The following is a 21,825-nucleotide window of genomic DNA, read 5'->3' on the forward strand; positions in this document are numbered from 1 at the left end:
TAATAGATCCAGATTTGATTATCGTTATAGTCATGCTGAAACGCGTTGTCATTAAGTGCTGGAATATCGGGATTTAAACAAAAATACTTCGCAGCCAATTCAGAGTGTACAGAACCATTGCATGGCTGGTGCTACGATTCTACTGACACTACGAATCCTTCCAGGTCTGGGCTCGAACATACGACAACTGGTTTGTAAAACCAGTGTCCTATGCAATGAACCGTCAACCCGGGACCAATTGATGTATAGAATTAGTATAACTCCTACACATGTAAATTGTTTTTTCATCTCCGATGAATACTTTCCACTTAATTTTCGGCATACTCGAGGGGAAGCGCCTTTTAAATGAGTCGATTTGTCGGGAAAGCTGCTTCAACATGTACACACGTTTTCACAGAGCTTCTGCTTGATGTAGGACCAGACGTTTTCGAAAAATTTTCATCAGGCGATTGCGAAAACCGATCAAGTGTCACAAAGCATTTTTTTTTGTTTTCATTTCTGTTTAGGTAAAAGTGGATTTTTTTGTTGAAAAAAATCGACTTTCTGGGACTTAGAAAAATTTTGACATTTTTACTAAGTCCCAGAAAGTCCATATTTTCAAAAAAAAAATTTTCGAGATGACACTAAATCTTGACGTTTCATGCAATTCTAAAACTTTTGGCATACAAAAATTTTTTGCCGATTTCGAAAATTTCATGTACCCCCATGAAAAAAAATTCGTGGCTAGAAAGAACGGTAATCGTTTTCTTTATTAAAATAAATAAGGCAAAACATGTGTTAAAATAAACAGGGCAATTTCAAAAATTTCACATTTTTGTTTTTCTCATATAGAAAGGTTATGCAACCTGTGTGTGTGTGTGTGTGTGTGTGTGTGTGTGTGTGTGTGTGTGTGTGTGTGTGTGTGTGTGTGTGTGTGTGTGTGTGTGTGTGTGTGTGTGTGTGTATGAGTGTGTATGTGTGTGTCAAATAATCTCACTAGTTTTTCTCAGAGATGGTTGAACCGATTTTGAAAAACTTAGATGCAAATGATACGTCTCATAAAGAATTCCTGAATTTCATCCAGATCCGACTTCCGGTTCCGGAGGTAAAGTGTGTTCAATATTAAACAACGTCACTTAAACCGGCGAAACAAAAAACGTAAAAAATTTCCTAAACTGGTCTCAAAACTACACAGATCAGTAGTTATTATCAGAAGGCAATTAAACAAACCGGTTCCGGCTATCCTGGTTCCCGGTATTCGGTTCCGAATTACCGAAGCACCGGAAATAGTGGACATATATACCAAAATCCCATTCACTTTTCTCAGCTATGGTTTGACCGATGTCCACAAACTTAGATTCAAATGAGAGGTCTTCTGGTCCCATACGGAATTCCTGAATTTCATCCGGTTCCGGAGTTATAGGGTAAAGTGTGTTCAATACTGTACACCACCACTTAAACCGGCGGAACAAAAACCGTAAAAAATGTTGTAAACTGGACTCAAAACCGTTATTCCCAATCTTAGGCTCAAATGAAAGGTCTTATGGTCCTACCAAAAATTACTTCATGTTTACGGATACAACAAATATTGAAATCGTTATTTAGAGTGCGATGGCAAAATTGTATAAAATCTCCAAAATTTGAATAAAAACTAATAGCGTTTGTACGTCATGTTAGTTGGTGGCCGTAGGAACCGACTTCGATTATACCGGTTCTCGGGTTCCGGTGCTGGAAGTGCATATAGGCGAAGATGGGTTAAAACGCACCTCCGAGGTATGCACCTTTTGCTTTTCTCAAAAGTTACCATTTTTTTCACTGAAATATTAATGAAACTGAAAGTTCGCCATTATAACAGATTACTATAAAATTTTGGTAGCGATGGATTAATTATATCTGGAAAAACTTAAAAAAAAACCGATTTTGTCTATGTTACAAGTATTTTTTTTATGTTCGTTCCATAATAATTTTCTAGAGTGAGGAAGATGATTTTAATTATGTAATCAGTGAACTTCTTTGTCAATCATTCGGGTTTCTAAAATTAGTTCTAATACAGACGATGTGTTTTCGTCTCATATTTTTGGGGGCAAAACGACCCGAATTGTGTAAGGTAAAATGCTCGAGAATTCGCTTACAAAAATTATCCATAAGTTATCTTTTGAATGAATAATAGTGCACAATCTCCCACCTGACAAATATTTCGTCAACGAAAAGTCTAAATCTTTCTTTAAATAAGATGAAGAAGCTTTATGAGGGTGCATATTGCCCCGTGGTTGTCATGAGCTTTAATCCGTTGCTATCATGGATGTTTACCCGTTGTTTAAGATCATTCTGCCTCTATGTTCAAATAATCGTCACTTCGCGTAATTTAAAATGTATATTTTTTATGTTTTTCACGATCGGGCGTCATGACCCGCATATATTTCAATAGACATTTTTTAAGGGTTTTGGAAAATAAGATATTTCATGTATTTTTCAATGCATTCAGCGAGTATTTGTAAGTAATTTTGAGAAATAATGATTACGGAAGATAATCATGCATGAAACTCTTCCGTGTTATTCTCTATAGTTAAGATATAGCTACATTTCCTTAGGGCATGCGTTTTACCCCATCTACCTAATAGTGAACCCACTTCGTTTTCTTAAGGATGACCATTGCGAGCAAAGCACTGTTTCATACTGTATGCTATACTAGTAAATGTACAAACAACTCCTTGGTTTCTTTCAAAAATCGAATAGAAAAATTTTGAATAGAATATGGTGGTATTATGTATGAGAAAGGCATCATTACACCACTAGGTGGATTAAAACAGGTTTTTGAATATATTTGAGTGAATTTAAAATTTCGATTTTTGGTAGTCATAGTTTAAGACAGTTACAATCGATTGAGTTATAAGAATGTTTGAGTTATCACTTTGAATTCGAAGATAATACATAATTTTCAATAAAGTTTTACACGTCACAATCAAACAATTATGTTGCCAAAATCGTGCTAAAAACAAACCAAGCCAAAATACTATGCTAAAGAGTATATAATCTTTAAATCACTCAGATTTTACGTTTGTATTAAAAATTGTATGTAATTTTGGTTGCAAGCGTCATTTAATCGTGCTTTGTTCAAAACCCCTACTATTGGATACAATATTCCAAAAATGTAGGATACCAAATTTTTTTTCCATGAATAGTTGACGGTTTATTACAATCTATGACTTGTATTACGATAAGGTTTCTAAATTTGAAACCATGTTTAGTTTTCAAGGTCAACTGTGGCAGCCATTGTCAAAAAACTATAAATTTTGACATAAGAGTTTCTATAACTCGGAAAGTAAACATCAGATCTGAAACCTACAGCACATTCTCTGAGAATTTCACAAACACACACTTGATTTAACACACACACTTACAGACATTTGCTCAGTTTGTCGAGCTGGATCGATTGACATTGACATTCGACCCTCCGGGCCTTGAGAAAATTTTCCAAATTTTTGGTGAATTCCATACCTATTTTCTTCTTTATAAAAAAATAAAATTGAACAACATTCTTTTACAAATACATGCGTCAAACAAATTTTCCCCAGTTCCCTTAACTGTTTGATGAGAAACGTGATGCATTCTATACCACTTTCTAAGCCGTTATGTGAATTTATATACGCATGTCATACATGAAAGCCTAAAAATCATTCACTTTGAATCACTCTGTGTTGCAATTGAACTGCAGACCGGCACAAATAAATACGTCACGAATGAATGTCACATAGCAGTCCAGCAAACGTGAAAAAAGAAACCAGCATCAGCTGTCGCAATGTAATGCACTCTAACTTATCTCTTATATACCGTAGAAAATTCAATCTTATTCAGAAATTTGGTATTGTTGTATTGTTACTTCCGCCGATACTGGAAAGAAAAATGCAACTTTAATTATCGCTTCGGGCGTAGCTAATTATAATCTGTTGATTCAAATGTTTGTCGGGGAGTTACGTTCACCTCCTTTCAATGTTAGCTCCTTGCCGATGGTATCTCAAGTACCAGATTGACATCAGTGTAATTTTCTATGAAAAAAAGGTTTTTAACCCTAGGGGCTGGCATGCGACTTTTTCACCCTTATTTTCTTTTCAGTTAAATTATTACGTCTGGGCAGAACTCAGAAGATCCGAAAGGGATCAAATCAGCAGGGTATATTGCAAAAACACACACGTAATGTTGTAAATCTAAAAAATCATTGCTTGATTGTACAATAATGAGGTGTATCGAATGACGATTGAAATTGATGGCTTTCCAGTAACTTTTCGTGTGACAGTTCCCAAAGAAATGGAATTACAGTATGGAATAGGACTTAAAGCTATCTTTTAACAGTTTATAAACATTTTCTCTTCTTGAAAACGTTCAATATTTTTAATTATTCACCAAATGCTACGGTTTGTTTGTTGAAGCTGAGAAAGAAAAATTCATTTCAGCGTTTTGTTGCAACAGCAGCACATTAATTTCACAACACAGTTTTGCTGTAACTTTCTCGATGATTACCCAAATATAAAAATCAACAGCACAATGTTCTTTTGTTACTTCTATCGGAATTCACATTCGCGTCGCAACAATATTTTCAAAGAGTGAAAGAAATGGAGCATCCTCACGTAACTTAGTATCCACCGACAAGGAAGAAAGGATACGTTTGTTGGTGATAATAAATAATGATTATAAATTACACTCTGATGCTGGTGGTAGCTGTATTCTTTCGAAGGAATCAGGGAACCAGGGCTTTCTTCTACTGTTTAAACATCAGGCACCCGAAATTGTATGTTCATATATTGTATTAGGAAAGGGGTCCTTTGCTTAGAACACTCCCGGTCGGATGAAGGTGGCAAGGTTAGATTGTTGCTACTGGAAAGCGTTAATTATGAAATCAAAAGAAAAGAATAAATCTTTGAAAGCAGTTTCCGGATTGAAAACGATTGATAAAAGCACATCCAAGGCGGAAGCACAGATCGTTCTTCTTTGTTCGCTATTTGCAAATTTGCAATTCGAAAAGAAAGAATCACCATGCGATTTAGAAAGCTCTGTTCGTCAATTGTAAGCATCATTATTAGATGATTGAAATGGGTTTGTTCAATAATAACTCATAGCAGTTTCATATATTTTATGGTTGATTCCATTAAAGATTTACGCGGGACTCGTTTAAATTACGTTTACGTTTCGCGGGAGTCAAAAGAATTATAATAGACTATAATAGATTTTTTAGGATTACACTTCTTTGCACTATTGGATCAACTGACTTCTTATGGTACTTTTACCTCTTACTTTTTCAAAACCAACTTGCGAACACTCTGTTTTGCGAAGCCTGAACTTTATGATGGCCCAAAACTTTCCTATAATTTAAGCCATTTAGTACAAGCACTACACCTTGTCTCTGTTTCAGTCCAACACATTAGGCAGTGTTCTGTCTGCGTGAGACCAGAAAATGGCTAAGAGCTTTTCGAGGCGTTCGTTTCGGAATAATTAACCGGTGATGAACGGTTGACTTATGTTACCGCTCCCACAGATAAATTTATAAATCAAGAATTTTTGGACGGATTTGTTTACTAAAGCTAAGATATCGAAACAGTTCGATCAATGCTTTTATGTCCATCTTTGTGTCTCGTCATACATCATGACGCACCTTTTGGGTGATATAAGCTACCTATATTCGAGTTTCTTTATTGTTCATTGTCACTCGAAATTACATTCATCTTATTATTTTTACTAAGAAAAAAAAATTAACACTCAACTATCAATTTGCAAATCAAGCACACGTTGGCCAATGCTCTGAACAGAACCATGATCAATTATTATCGAGGATATTTGAACTGTCATAACGTCACAGCAACCGTTATCGCTATCCTACATGTTAGGGGACAAAGTTTTTCCTCTACAAAACAAAACACTGCGTCGGAAAGAACCAACCTCTGCCAACCCGACATCATAAATCACACCTGAGTTCAAAAGTGTACCTATATCTCGCCAGAAAACCATTAACACAACAAATGGAGCCTTTCATCGTTATGTAACCATAGAAAGAATTTGGCGCAATGGTAGGGTACATTTCATGATCTATACACAATGCATACACACATCGAAGTCGATAGCGAAACTTTCCTGGTACGGATAATTGTTTACTCGTTTGCCTCAAAAATAGAAGCAGCTGGGAGAAAACCTCTTGTTGTCACCATTAAAATAATAATGTCTCTCGTAGCTAATCCAATGATTAATTCGATTTTCCTCGGTTGCGTCTCTGCAAGCTCTTCTCGTCGTTCCATTTTAATCCAATCAGGCGACCAACTCAGCCCGGAGAAAAAATGGTACTGTTTTTATATCGTTTTGTTATCTTAAGACCTAAAGCAAACCCGAGCTTATCAAAACTTTCGCAGAGTGCGTCCCATTAACGAGAATTTCTCGACAGCCGGTCCTTGCCCGTTGATAGCAGCGTGGGTCGCCGAACAGAGAACCAAAAGCAAAAAAAAATAGACACATAAATCACAATCCTGTCATATACAAAACCATAAATTCTACTTTCAGGACAAATCTTCCGCAGTGCCGTGTTTGTACAGTGAATTATGTATTAATTTGAAGCGAGCTCGATTGTCAAGGATGATTGTGTGTCATTACGAGTACGGATCCATTTTTCTCTTTCTATATGTTCCTCAATTCTGACGAGAATTTATTGCAGAGTCAAATAATATCCCGACTTATCATTTAATACATTTCAAACCAATGACAGAAAATGTTTCAAAGCTGCTCGAAACTTCGACAATTCGAAGTGGGGAACAGGGGTCTGACATAGCGAGATGATTAAGACAATCTGCTTTCACAAAACCTATTTTTGAAGGTTTTTCTGCGCCAAGAAGAGAAGAACAAACTAAACTTCCTCCTTGTTCAATGAAAGCTAATCACTTTCATCAAGCAGGTACAAGTTTATACCAAAAAGCAGTTTTCACAAATACTAGCGGTTTAATGTATCAGGAGCTGGTCTAACAAGCCAGTTGCCAAGACTTTGCTTTGCTTGCTCCATGGTCTCTTTAGTAAAATAACGAAATTTACTGATAAGTAGCAATAAAAAAAATAGTTTAGATAAGATACGTTGATTGAGGAAACGAATTATTTCGCAGACCAAAGAGCGTTCACGAATCTTACACACTATTCAGAAAACAGAGATGTTGCAACTCATGGCAATCTGCTTCTGCCTTAATACTAACAGATCGGCTGAAAAGTTCGTATCGTTTCTATGAGAGAGCGCCACTAGAATTAAATCCATACCATTTTCAGTTAGTACCAACCTTCAAAAGATACGGGTATAAATTTGACAGCTGTCTGATTATTAGTTTGTGAGATATTGCATTTTGAGTGAAGCTACTTTTGTTATTGTGAAAAAAATGGAAAAAAAAGGAATTTCGTGTGTTGATGAAACACTACTTTTTGATGAAAAAAAGTGCCGCCGATACCAAAAAATGGCTTGATGAGTGTTATCCAGACTCTGCACCGGGCGAAGCAACAATTCGAAAGTGGTTTGCAAAATTTCGTACTGGTCATATGAGCACCGAAGACGATGAACGCAGTGGACGTCCAAAAGAGGCTGTTACCGATGAAAACGTGAAAAAAATCCACAAAATGATTTTCAATGACCGTAAAGTGAAGTTGATCGAGATAGCTGACACCCTAAAGATATCAAAGGAACGTGTTGGACATATTATTTACGAATATTTGGATATGAGAAAGCTTTGTGCAAAATGGGTGCCGCGTGAGCTCAAAATCGATCAAAAACAATAACGAAAAACCATACTGAAATTGAACGAATCGGGCTTCGAATTGCTCCCTCATCCCCCGTATTCTCCAGATTTGGCCCCCAGTGACTTTTTCCTGTTCTCAGACCTCAAGAGAATGCTCGCTGGTAAAAAATTTAGAAGCAATGAAGAGGTAATCGCTGAAACTGAGGCCTATTTTGAGGCAAAGGACAAATCGTACTACAAAAATGGTATCGAAAAGTTGGAAGATCGCTATAATCGCTGCATCGCCTCTGATGGCAATTATGTTGAATAATAAAAACGAATTTTGGCAAAAAAAATGTGTGTTTCTATTAAACGATACGAACTTTTCAGCCGATGTTAAACATACCATGTCCGGTCAAATGACCGGTTTTGAAGTTTAGCATTGAAAATGCACGTATCAACTTACTGTTTTTGCGAATTTTATTTCATGAAAACAATCATCATTTTTGCGAATTTTTCTCAGAATTGTCGTTCAACAAAATAAATTCAAATCTTTTGCATGATAAAAAGCATCATTCGAACAACATTTTGTATTTTTCTCGTGGAAAGCTATTGAGAAATAAGTCGGTGAAGAGGTATTTTTGAGGAGGCTTCTTAAAAATCATGATTTGCGGTGTCCACTGTATCTCAGCACAGACTAATCAGAAGTGAACAAATCGAAGCAGTACAGATAGAGTAGATGTTTTTCTAGACCCCAACGTTTCTGTTTGAATTTTTTTCAAAAAATTTCAATTTTTGGTAGTTGTTCGAAGTGAAAACTACGATTTTTCACGAAAAAATCCGCCATTTTTCAGCTGTAAAAGCTTCCCAAAGAAACAAACAGCGAAAAGGAAAATATTGGGGTCTGGTTTTCATATGTAGAAAGTGTGTGCAAAATTTGAAAAAAATTGATGCAGTAGTTTTTGAATGACGATTGACACCTTTTTTTGAGAAAAAAATTTTTAAAACCTGCTTTCGAGAAAAACGCGATTAAATATTTTTGTCTATAAAATCAACGGAAACAATTTATTATTCCAGGGAACCCGTAGGGTCTAACATTTTCGAAAAACATTTTTTTTTCTTTTATAATTTATCATAAAGATATATTAAAAATGTTTTGTCAAGTTTTTAAGTCAATCGAAGCAGAAATCTTGGGCCTGTGTGCCGAGCTCTTACTTCTTCGCAGTAAGAGATAAGCAAAGATAAAGGCCCATAACGTGCTGAGTTTTTTTTCCGACAGGCTTGAAATTTTCACAGAATATTCTTGAAATGTTTTGCTATTGGAAAATATAAAGAAAAAAATAAATGATTTTTCAAATGTGTTAGACCCTACCCGCCCCTTAAGGATCAAGAGTAAACCAAGTTAACTTGTGTTGGTAATTTGTGTATTACGTACATTTTATTTGGTACGTATTCCATAGATCTATATATTCATATATGCAGCGTAACCAGTTTATCAAAGACGCTTGCACGATTGAGTTTCAAACAATCTTTTCTAGCAATAATTTATTCTCAAACGAACGTTAAGCCAGACTTTTTGGATGAAATATCAGTTTTGATAAATTTTTCACTAACGTTTGATGGAAAATTGCTTACATTTTATTAATGTAGATTTCTATTCCCTAATGAAAAAGTTAGCAAGACTGCTTCAATGGATTTGTATTAGATTGCGCTACACAAAATAAACAAAAAATAATATTTTCAGTTACGGAAACAGTTTTCCGGAAAAATAAAAAGTTTTACGACAACATTCCATATCCATTCCCTTTCGCGTGTTAAATTAACGGTTCCTATTTTGCGGGTTTACTTATAGAAGGTACGTAAATCTTTATATCCATATAGGAATGTGTTTGTTGCTAATCAAATGTGTTAGTGGATGGAAGCTGAAACTGAAATAATTTTTTTCGAGCAGTTTTAAAGAAAGCGGGAGAGTTTTAGACTAAGATTTTCGCTTTTCTTGAATTGAAATTTTAAGCAGAATTATCCGATCGTTTTATTTTTCAACCATATGGAATATTTATTGATTAAAATTAGGAAAAGAAGTGCCGGAATTTGTTTTTACGCACACATTGTTGACATTATTCACTCGCTTGCAAAGAATCTTGTTCCTTAAGAAAGAATATAGATTTGATGGGAAAACTGACTTTCGATCGGAGCCAGGAAGCTTTCTAGTGTTATATACAATTCCACTCAGCTTGACCAGATCGGAAAATGTCTGTTGTACACGTGTGTATGAATGGGTGTATGTGTACTTTTATACATTCAATTTTCTCGGAGATGGCTGAACCGATTTCGGCTTTCATAGGCTACTATTGGGACATTAATCAAACTTAATGGGAAAATGTCTTTTTCATAAATGACAATATAAATAAGAGCGAATTCTTTAAAACATGCAAGAAAATTCTTCTAGCTTGCAGAGCTTGCTAGTTGATTGCAATATGAATTAATCAACTAAGCCGTTTGTCGGGTTGTGTCGGAAGGTCCGGAAACAGTGTTCAAAAACTCATAAATCGGAGCTCGCATCCATTTTCCAGAGACAGATAAGCCGATTTTCACAAATTTATTTGTTTAAAATAGAGGGTATTAGGATCTCACATATTGCTCTTGAACTTCATTCGGATAGTACTTCCGGTTCCGGGATTAAAGGATGATTGCCTTAAACTTCAAACTGTCTTGTAGAGTAACGATGCCAGAAATGAGAAAAATATTCGAAACTAATCTCAAAATTATTACAGTTTTTACCTTGTTAGTTGATACCTACCAACTTCTATATCGGGCCTTGATTTCTGGTTTTGAAAGTACCAGAACCAACGATGAAAAAAATGACTTAAAAATCACATCGATTCGTCTTATCAATGTTAATGAGAAAGGTATCATTACACCACTAAGTGAATTAAAATAGGATTTTTATTTTAGTTCTGTGCAAAGTCTAAAGATATTACCACACTATTAGGTGGATTCAAACTTGAAATAGCCAATATACTATTTTTTCAATGCTAACTTTAATTTTTATTATGATTTCGCTTCTAGCATACATTTTTCATACATTTAATAAGCGAACACGAAGTTCGGTTGATTGGTATGTTAGTGTCGGAGCCCCAGAAACCCCAAGTGTTATATATTATAAAACTCATCTCTACTAGACCGTATAATTTCTGTTTGTGAATACATGTTCGTGTATGTGGGAATACCATTCGACTCAGTTCGTCGAGATCGTAAAATGTCTGTGTGTGTATGTGTGTACACTTTTCGAAGATATTTGAACGCGCTCAATTTTCTCAGAGATGGCTGAACCAATTTTAACAAACTTGAACTCGTTTGAAAGTTACTGTCAGGCCATTGATCAAGTTCAAAGATCAAATAGCTGTGACTTTTGGTTCCGGAGATATGATTGTATAAGTGACGTAACCGACAAAAAGCGTTGTATTTTTACGCGCTCAATTTTCTCTTAGATGGCTTAACCGAAACTTATGCTCGTTTAAAAGCTACTGTTGGGCCATTAATCAAGTTCACAGATCAAATGGCTGTGACTTTTGGTTCCGGAGATATGATTGTATAAGTGACGTAACCGACAAAAAGCGTTGTATTTTTACGCGCTCAATTTTCTCTGAGATGGCTTAACCGAAACTTATGCTCGTTTAAAAGCTACTGTTGGGCCATTAATCAAGTTCACAGATCAAATGGCTGTGACTTTTGGTTCCGGAGATATGATTGTATAAGTGACGTAACCGACAAAAAGCGTTGTATTTTTACGCGCTCAATTTTCTCTGAGATGGCGGAACCGATTTTGACAAACTTATGCTCGTTTAAAAGCTACTGTCAGGCCATTGATCAAGTTCATAGATCTAATGGCTGTGACTTTTGGTTCCGGAGATATGATTGTATAAGTGACGTAACCGACAAAAAGCGTTGTATTTTTACGCGATCAATTTTCTCATGTCCTCATGCAAAATTTGAACTAAATCGGACATGCGTAAGGGGTGTTGCCCGGCGGTTAAGGTTTCAAAATTTTCGATCTTGAAATATCATGTATTATTTTTATTAAAATTTTTCTATTGGATGAACTAATGGACGCAGTAGGAGTCAGAACTAAGTCTCAAAAGGGTCAATTATAAAATTGAAACTTCAATTGTCTTTATGAAATGATAAAGAAGTTTCATGTAAGAAAGGTCACGATAAGCAAGAATGTCTCGAACTGGAACATTGGATGGTCTACCTTGGGTACGCAAAGAATTTATTAGTTGAAAGTTCAATTCGAAAAAGGTGTGCATCTAACGTGTAGTGATTGAACATGAGTCTGGACATCACACGAATGAAGTCCCTACTCACACCCAGCTCTCTGAACCATGCTTTTGTCGATATTTTGGGAATAATTGAGTGCATTCACCGACCCAGATCATCTTTATCCTAAGAAGCTTGCCAGCTGGCAAGTGTTCTTTGGCGAGTCGCACTATAGAATTCGTTGAAAGCAATCGGTCTCTCATAAATTTCCCCCTCAATAGCACCACGTTTGGCTAAACTATCGGCTCTTCCATTGCCTGGAACGGAGCTATGAGCCGGGATGCAAACTGTTGTGATTTGATGATTATTATTCAATATGTCGTTCAGGCACTGTTTTATTTTGTCCAAGAAAAACGGCCAGCGACGTTTGAGCGAATGGCTTCAATTGCGCTCAGACTATCTGTGAAGAGAAAATAATGGTTTGGAGATAATGTGACGATTACACTTAAACTATAATGAACTGCTGCATACTCTGCTATATAAACAGATACAGTTTCTTGAATGAGACCGAAACATTACATACAAAACCCAGTAGTCTCTTCATTTCATGATCCGTCCGTGTTGAACATTTTCTCAGAGTCAATATGCCTAAACTTACTAGAAAATATTTTTGGGATTTCCATCAAACGTAGGTGTTCCGGGATTCCACGCACTTCGCGCTGCATGGATGTGTCGAAAAATAACGTTGAGTCTGGAACATTTTGGGGGCTGACTGGGATAGTAATGTATCTTGAAGGGTTAATTTCCTGTGACATATGGTTGAATTATACTGTTATAAATCTTGTTTAAGATTGAAGCTCGACTAGTTTTTCGAAGTTACTAATAATCACAATTAATATTGATGTTAAACGGTCATTAAACTATTTTTTGGCTACTTTTATGAAATGTTTAGAAAATATCAAGTATTGGAATGACAGTTATGATATGATGGTAAAATTTTCTGTTACCCTTCGAGCCGTTATTTACTCAAAGATAATTAAATCTATTTCGACATTCTTGAGTTTGTTTGAAATCTGCAAATGAGTTAATTAGGTTTTACACGAACATGACATAACCTCACAAAATTCACTGAATGAGCATCATTCGATAGCAAGCATTTTTTGTCTTTATTACATATAAATCAACGACTATAAATTTCCGTCTAGCTTCGGAGAAAAGTTTTATTTAGAATGTTTTCTTTTTCCATGTTATTGATTGTCTTTCAGGATTATAAATTGAATGATAAAAATTAACTACTGCGAAATTCCGTTGATATTACAAAGTTAATAACAGAGATAACATATATCGGTATATTGAATACATACTAAAAAAACACTTGATATTAAAATTTCAAACAATAAATTAATATTTTTTCGGTAGCCGACTGCCCATATCAACCAATATAACCAATAAATAATTTTAAAAAATAATTAAAATAATAAAGCGGAAATAATAAAGAATCAAAACGCGCGTGAAATCTGTTGACCCATATTTGGTAATTTAAAATGATTTTATAACAACTGTTTTAGGTTCCATTGAAAGCCCCTTTTCAATTCTATAGCATTCTTGTCTTGTAACAATAACGTTGCTGGGTTGAACAGAATAAAATCTGCCCGCTCTCGCAAAAAGACTTTAGCTGGAATTGTTTAACAAGTTTCTTGAGAAAAATATTGCTCCACCTGACTGGAGCCAAATGGAAGTTATCGTCATTCAAAAGCCGGGGAAACCAGCTTCCAGTCACAACTCATATACACCCATTGCAATGTTGTCCTACATCAGAAAATTGTTCGAAAAAATTATTCTTCGACATCTCGACACTTTGGTCAAGACGAACGGCTTGTTATTAGATACTCAATTTGGTTTACGTGTAAATAAAGGGACGAATTATTGCCTTGCATTACTTTCGTCTGACATCCAAAATGCCTTACGTGAACGACATTGACAGCTGTCTAGTAACCCCATATACACTAAGACAATTGGCAGATGATGGTGTGGTTTCAGTTACTGAGCTCAAAGCTATTGATCTGTAAAAACCATTGCAAGATATCTTAGATAACTTGTTCGTTTAGGCTGTTCATCTGAGTATCGAATTCTCTGCGGAGAAAATAGATCTGGTTGTCATTTCAAGAAAGCATGATTGCGCCCAGCTTCAGTTTCATATGATGGGAAGAATAATCCAACAGGCTTTGACTTTCAAATACCTCGGGGTGTGGTTTGATTCCAAATGCACGTGGGGAGGACACATTAGGTTTCTGATAGCAAAATGCCAACAAAGAGTAAATTTTCTTCGAACAATATCAGGATCTTGGTGGGGTGCTCATCCGGAAGATCTAATAAAATTGTACGATAACGGTACTTTCTGTGATGGAATATGGATGCGTTTGCTTTCGTTCCGCTGCAAACTCTCATATTATCAAACTTGAGCGAATTCAGTGCGGTTGTTTGCGAATTGCTTTAGGCTGCATGCATTCGACACATACAATGAGTCTTGAAGTTCTGGCGGGAGTTCTTCCATTGGGAGCTTTCATCACGACTGCTTATAAGATGTGAGGTACTGAATCCCCTAGTTAATAAGAACTTCGAAAGAATAGTTGAGCTTCAATCTCAAACAAGAATCATGACAGTATATTTCAACCATATGTAACAGGAAATCAACGCTTCAAGATATAGTCCTATCCGCGTCAGCCTAATGAATGTCCCTGACTCAACGTTATTTTTCGACACATCCATGCAGCGCGATGTGCGTGGAATTCCAGATCACTCACGATCAATGAAAAACCCAATAATATTTTCAAGTAAATTCAGGCATACTGACTCTGAGAAAATCGAATTAAAGAGGCGCAAGGTTTGGTATGTTCAACGATAATGTTTCGGTCTCATTTAGGCTCCAAGAACCTGCTTCTGTTTATATAGCAGAGCTAGCAGCAGTTCATTGTAGCTTGACTGTCGTCACAATATCACCAAACCATTATTTCCTCTTTACATATAGTCTGAGCGCAATTAAAGCCACTAACGACATATTGAATAATAATTATAAAATCACTATAGTCTGGGTCCTGGCTCACTGTTCTATTCCAAGTAATGAAAGAGCCGATATTTTAGCTAAACGTGCGGCTATTGAGGGTGAAATTGATTAGCGACCGATTGCTTTCAACGAATTCTAAAGCACGTCTTGTCAAAGAGCACTTGCCAGCTGTCAAGCTTTTTGGAATAGAGATAATGCACTTAATTATCCCTAAAATACCGACAAAGGCATGGTTCAGGGGGCTGGATGTGAGTAGGGACTTCATTCGTGTGATATCCAGACTCATGTCCAACCAGTACACGTTAGATGCACATCTCCTTCGAATTGGTCTTTCCGTTGCAAATCATTGTGCTTGTGGGGAAGATTAGAAATATATTTATGAAATAATAATGATAATTATACAAATAATAATAATAATAATAATAATAATAATAATAATAATAATAATAATAATAATAATAATAATAATAATAATAATAATAATAATAATAGTAATAATAATTATAATAATAATAAAAATAATAATAATAATTATAATAATAATAATAACAATAATAATAATGATAATAGTAATAAGAGCATTGGAGTAATAATAACATTATCCCAAAGTCCACATGTCCAGAAGGCCTCATTCTTATTTGAGATAGTATTTGCCAACTGCGATTTAGCACAAAAATCCGATTTGTTTATACTATGGTCGATATGCTTATGGGCTCCATATTGTAGCTCCTCCTTCTTTATCCGAACTTGGACCGGCACCGTTGATAGGAAATTCACATCTTCTATACATAATCTAAATACACCTTATGTTTTTACATCTGGTTATTTTAAGGCATCGTTTCATTTCTAACTAATTCGGGAAATTGAACAAGTCTCACCATATTCTCGGAAAAAATAGTATTTTTATACAGCTCAGAGGATTGCAAAGTACTAAATTTTACCTTTGCGTATAACCTGTAGACCTCAAAAATATAAGGTGTATACGGATATGCATTCAAAATTTTTAAATTCCCATCTAATGTGGTGAAGTTGTCAAATGTGGTGTTCTATGGGACCATAATCCTTTAATTTGATTATAAGTTCGAAAAAATCGGTTGTTCACTAGAAGAATTATTTACTATTCTGTAAAAAATGGATCATTTTAACATCTACTTCTATGAAGGCAACTTTTTGAATGTGCAGTTTTTTCACTCATTATCCTGTAATTTCGCAACCAGAAGTCAGATCCATAACAAATTATAACATAATTATAACAAACTCTATGGGGCGTTACATTTGAGTCTAAGTTTATGAAAATCGGTTCAGCCATCTCAGAGAAAAGTGAGTGCATATTTTTCTCACACTCATACACAGATACACACAGACATTTTGCGTACTCGACGAACTGAGTCGAATGGTATATGAAATTCGGTTCAATAGTCGGGTTTCACTGTTACTGCATAGCCTTTCTATTTGAGAAAGGTAAAAAATAACACCGCGTCACGTAGTACCGGGTATAGAAAGCAAACAAAATTGGGAGCAAAGGCGGTTCCAGTCAGACGAGTGCGAACTTGAGAGCCACTTAGCCGCAAAATTTGAGAATTGGAGCGCCTGAATTCTGTCGGTGCAAGACTCTGTGAGGCGTGCAATAATGGATCTAGGGTTAATGTTGTATACACTGCGAAAATGTCTTTTCCGGGAGCTGTCATGCTGAATTCAGAATCGATTCCTTTCACTTGAAAGCGCCCATTTTGTACAGTAGAACAACTCAGAAGTGTTGAAGCGAACGAGACGTGACACATTGTGAAGTTTTCCCGTTTTGGTAACCGGAGGCTGCTTGTTTGTCAGCACCTTCTCTGTACGATGATAGGTGGTGGAAGGAATTTGAAAATCTCGAGTGTTTCCTCCACTGAGTATCACATGCTTACTTTGCAGAGGAAAAAAACAAATACACACATATAGTTGTAAACATGCGTTGCCCGCAGGCATTGCAAGTCACGGCAAGAGTGCCAATCAAGGGCGTGGTGGCATGGTGTCTGCAGGAATTTGAATCTAAATGTGTTTTCTTTGTTGTTGTTTGAACCATAACATTTCTGTTCGGGAAACGTTAGAATTCGTGCATTATTGGCTTTGTTTTTCACATATTGAACTTCCCGGACTTCCTTCCAAGCAATCATAGATAGTCGGGGTATGCACTCATATATCCGTATTTATGTCTTAAAGAGCCATAGCCGATTTGGCGAACTGGCATGATGGCTACACTCCATTATCCCTAAGGTATCAACGATACCTTGGTTCAGAGGGATGCACGTGAGTCGCGATTTCATTCGTGTTATGTCACGGCTCATGTCAAATCACTACACTTTTAACGCACATCTCCGGCGTGTTGGACTCGCGGAGAGCGGTCTCTGCATTTGTGGCGACGGTTATCAGAGTTGGCAAGTCCGGATGGTTCTCATATGCTTCTAATCTATATATACGTGAAAAACATCAATCTACAAGGCTAACCTGTTGTTTCGTATTCTTCAGAAAATTTAGATTTCCTTCGTGCCTTCCCCCCTTGTACAATATATTTAATGCATCCTTACTTCTCTCCGTTTCTCTTTTTCTCGTCTACAAAATTACCAACCGTGGTTCACCGAGGGCTGCCCTTAGGGATGACCAGCATGCGGGCCACTCGCCGGGTCTTCCCGCGGATCCACACGGACAGAAGGATGCGACCACTATCGATAGATGCTAACGTCATCGAAACAAGTTCCAACCCACCAATCATTGCCGACTACCATCTGGAGACAGGATTTCCCAGAGTAGGTCACTATTATCCCAATTATACTAAGTTGTTTAAAATTAGTAAATGACTTCGGCATCTTAAAGTTTAAGCAGTGTGCCTTTAAACTTATATTATTAAATGAAAAAAAAAACCCTTCTTAATCCACCTAGTGGTGTTATAACGCCTTTCTCTTCTTTCATAACAGTCTCAAGAAAATATATTTCATACTTTTATTAAATAATTTCGGATACTAATTTTGACACCAATTGATTCAGATTGATTCGAGTAGTTCACAAAAGCATGCTTCAGTGTTTATGTCACACAGTCAGCATCATTTTTCCAAACTAGTGCTTGACATTTGCGTTGCCTATATGTATGAAAACAGAGATGCTAATCTAAAAACCCTTCTCAGTCCACTTAGTGGAATTTTCATATATATTGAAAAATCACCATAGGGGGAAGTACATGAAATTTTCGAAATCGAAAAAAAAAATTTGATGCCGAAGGGCTTAGAATTGCATGAAACGTCGAGATTTAGTGTCATCTCGAAAAAATTTTTTTTAAAAAAATGGACTTTTTGGGAATATCAAAATTTTTCCCAAAAAGTTGATTTTTTCAAAAAAATTTTTTTTTATATGACACTAAATTTCGATGTTTCATGCAGTTTTAAGGAAATTTCCCCCCTATCGGTTTCTTCACATATACCATCATATAAAAAGTCAAGTGGAACCAAAAGTCACAACCATTTGATCTTCGAACTTGATCAATGGCCCGGCTGTAGCTTTCAAACGAGCCGAAGTTTGTTAAAATCGGTTCAGCCATCTCTGAGAAAATTGAGCGCGTTCAAACATCATCTAAAAGTGCACACATACATACTCGCACTCACACACACACACACACACACACATACACACACACACACACACACACACACACACACACACACACACACACACACACACACACACACACACACACACACACACACACACACACACACACACACACACACACACACACACACACACACACACACACACACACACACACACACACACACACACACACACATTGGGGCAGCAGGGACTAGTCCAAGGGCTTAACGACCCCTCCCCATGGCCACTGCGAGTTAGGGGGCCTGCCTAGGATGTGGTGGGGTTCGGCAGTGGGCTCTGTTGAACTCCTATAAAAAGCTGCATGTGTCCGCAAGTAGGCCCTAGCAAAGCGACTGTGTACCGCTCAAAGCACACAAGCCCAGCAGGAGTGCCAACCGGCACATCAGGTTCGATACCAGTAAGACCCTGATTATTATATACTGGCCACGGCGAACAACAACGGACATGATGCGGATAACGGATCGGATGACGATGATGGGCTGACATTCGTGCTGTTCTGTTCCCTGAGTAAGGAAGGGTGATACCGACTTGAAACGGCGAGCGGGTCAACAGTACGTCTGCCTCCGTCCCGTTAAAACCTTGGCAGGCCTCCGGGTACGTTCAATACTCGCACCAATTAAGGTGGGTAGTAGGCCCAGTTGAGAGCACTCCTGGCTTACGCTGATCCGGCCCTGGACACGAACCCTATGAAGGTACGTGTTCAACCCTCGCTAGGCCTCCCTGCTCGCAAAGATAACCTAGGGATCATAAGCGACTACTACAACGAGTGGAGATAGCGGCCCGGAGTGGGGACCCTGAAGAATGGAAGTAATTGAAATCGAAGTTGAGAAAGAAGTGACAAATCCGTTTGTCAAGAGTGGCTTGGTGAGGACACCGCCGCCGCAAACCCAGCAGGTGCAAAAGCAGCACACGAACGAGCAGCAGGGTCAGCAGCAGTATAGCGCGTGGACGAAACCACCAAAACCACCGAGGGTAGAGGCAGCGAAAAAGTTGGTGGACGAGCTGCACGAGTATGTGGATAAGAGAAGCAACGTGCACAAAGACATCAAGGCGTTGGTGATTAAGCTCCAAGGCGCTCTTGGTTCAGCTGTCAAGGAGTGGAAAAGCGTAGTGCAGAGAGCAGAAGCTGGGGAGAAGGAGTTGTTAGCGGCGAAAACTGCCTTAGAGGCACGTCGCGCAGCGCAAATGCAAAGGGCTGAAGCCGACACAGCTAAGAGGGAGGTCAACACGGCGAGTAGTGTCCCCCCTGGGATGCAGTCCACGCCCTTCTTCACACCAAAGAGGCCAAGGGCATCGCCAGGAGATGCTAGACCAGGTGGTCCCAAGAGACACAAGGATGCCCGTGTCACTGGAGCTAAACTACCACCAGAAGCAACCGACGCGGTAAACAGCCGCACTGAATGGCAGGTCGTCGGCAAAAAAAAGGAGAAAGCGAGCAAGAAAAACCCGCCCAAAAAACGTAATGTCGTCAGGACGAGGAATAAGAGCGAGGCTCTCATCGTCAAAGCGAGCGACGACTCGTACGCCGAAGTCCTACGCGCTATGCGGATGAACCCGGATCTTAAGGAGCTAGGGGAAGACGTGCAAAAGGTTAGGCGCACTCGTAATGGTGAGATGCTCCTCGAGCTGAAAAGAAACCCCAAAGCAGGCAGCATCTCGTACAAGGAGCTTACCGAGAAAGCCCTCGGAAACAAGGTGGAAGTAAGAGCCTTGTGCCCGGAAGCGACTCTCCGGTGTAAAGATCTGGACGAGATTACTACGGAGGAGGATGTAAAATCAGCCCTGAAGGAGCAATGCGAGCTAGGAGAGGTCCAGATGACCATCCGTATCAGGAATGGACCTGACGGCACCAAGGTAGCCTCAATTAAGCTGCCAGTAGATGCAGCTAATAAAGCGTTGAAAGTGGAGAAAATATGTGTGGGTTGGTCTGTGTGCCCACTGAGCGTTTCCCAGCTACCGGACGTGTGCTTCAAGTGTCTGGGTTTTGGTCACTTCGCACGGAACTGTCAAGGGCCGGATAGGAGCAAACTATGCAGAAGGTGTGGCGAGGAAGGTCACAAGGCAAAAGATTGCACGAAGCCTCCGAAATGCCTAATTTGCGCTGCCACGGAGGATAACAAACATCCTACAGGCGGTAGCAGATGCCCAGCCTTCAAACGAGCGAGTGCAACGAAGTCCCAGTGGAGGTAGTGCAAATCAACCTCAACCACTGTGATACGGCACAACATCTTCTGCGGCAATCTGTTGCGGAACATAGATGCGATGTTGCGATAATTTCGGAGCCATACCAAATTCCACCCGGAGATGGAAACTGGACATCAGACGGAGCCAAAACAGCAGCGATATGGGCAGTGGGAAAATACCCCATTCAAGAAGTGGTGCACTGCGCAGATGAAGGGTTTGTTATAGCCAAAATCAACGGAGTCTTCATCTGTAGTTGTTATGCACCTCCACGTTGGACGATCGAGCAGTTCAACCGGATGTTGGACAAACTAACGGAAGAGCTAACCGACCGAAGACCAGTAGTAGTAGCTGGTGACTTCAATGCCTGGGCGGTCGAATGGGGCAGCCGCCTCACGAACCCAAGGGGAAGCAGTCTTCTGGAGGCCCTAGCTAAGCTGAACGTAGATCTTGCCAATGACGGTACCACCACCACCTACCGTAAGGATGGTCGAGAGTCCATCATAGATGTCACTTTCTGCAGCCCGGGAATGATAGGGAGCATGGACTGGAGAGTGTGCGAAGAATACACCCACAGCGATCATCAAGCGATCCGGTATTGTGTTGGGCGCAACTCGCAGGTGGAATCAAGCAGAACGCAGTTTGGTGAGCGAAAGTGGAAAACAGCGAACTTTAACAAGGACGTATTTGTGGAAGCACTGAGGCTCGAGCGCAACACAATAAACCTCAGCGCGGAAGAGCTGACTGCAACACTATCACGTGCGTGTGATGCAACCATGCCTAGAATGGGAAAACCCAGAAATGGGCGACGTCCGGCGTACTGGTGGAATTCGACGATCGCTGACCTGCGGGCACGTTGTCTACATGCCAGGAGAAGGATGCAGAGAGCTAGAAACAGCGGCGAAAGGGAGGAAAGAAGGTTACCCTATAGAATAGCAAGAGCCACACTCACCAAGGCAATCAGGC

General features: G+C 38.5%; 1 protein-coding gene across 1 annotated transcript in view; it reads left to right on the forward strand.

Moving 5' to 3' along the window:
- The first annotated feature begins 19,479 nt into the window (after positions 1 to 19,479).
- The window catches only part of LOC131439220 (uncharacterized), a 21,512-nt gene continuing 19,166 nt past the window's right edge, over positions 19,480 to 21,825 (forward strand). Inside the window, exons 1-2 of the mRNA XM_058609977.1 lie at positions 19,480 to 20,864; positions 20,936 to 21,778. Of these exons, the coding sequence (XP_058465960.1) occupies positions 19,480 to 20,864; positions 20,936 to 21,778 (2,228 nt within the window). The remainder of the gene's footprint in view (positions 20,865 to 20,935; positions 21,779 to 21,825) is intronic.

This window comes from Malaya genurostris, chromosome 3 (genome assembly GCF_030247185.1).
Source record: "Malaya genurostris strain Urasoe2022 chromosome 3, Malgen_1.1, whole genome shotgun sequence".
NCBI lineage: Eukaryota > Metazoa > Arthropoda > Insecta > Diptera > Culicidae > Malaya > Malaya genurostris.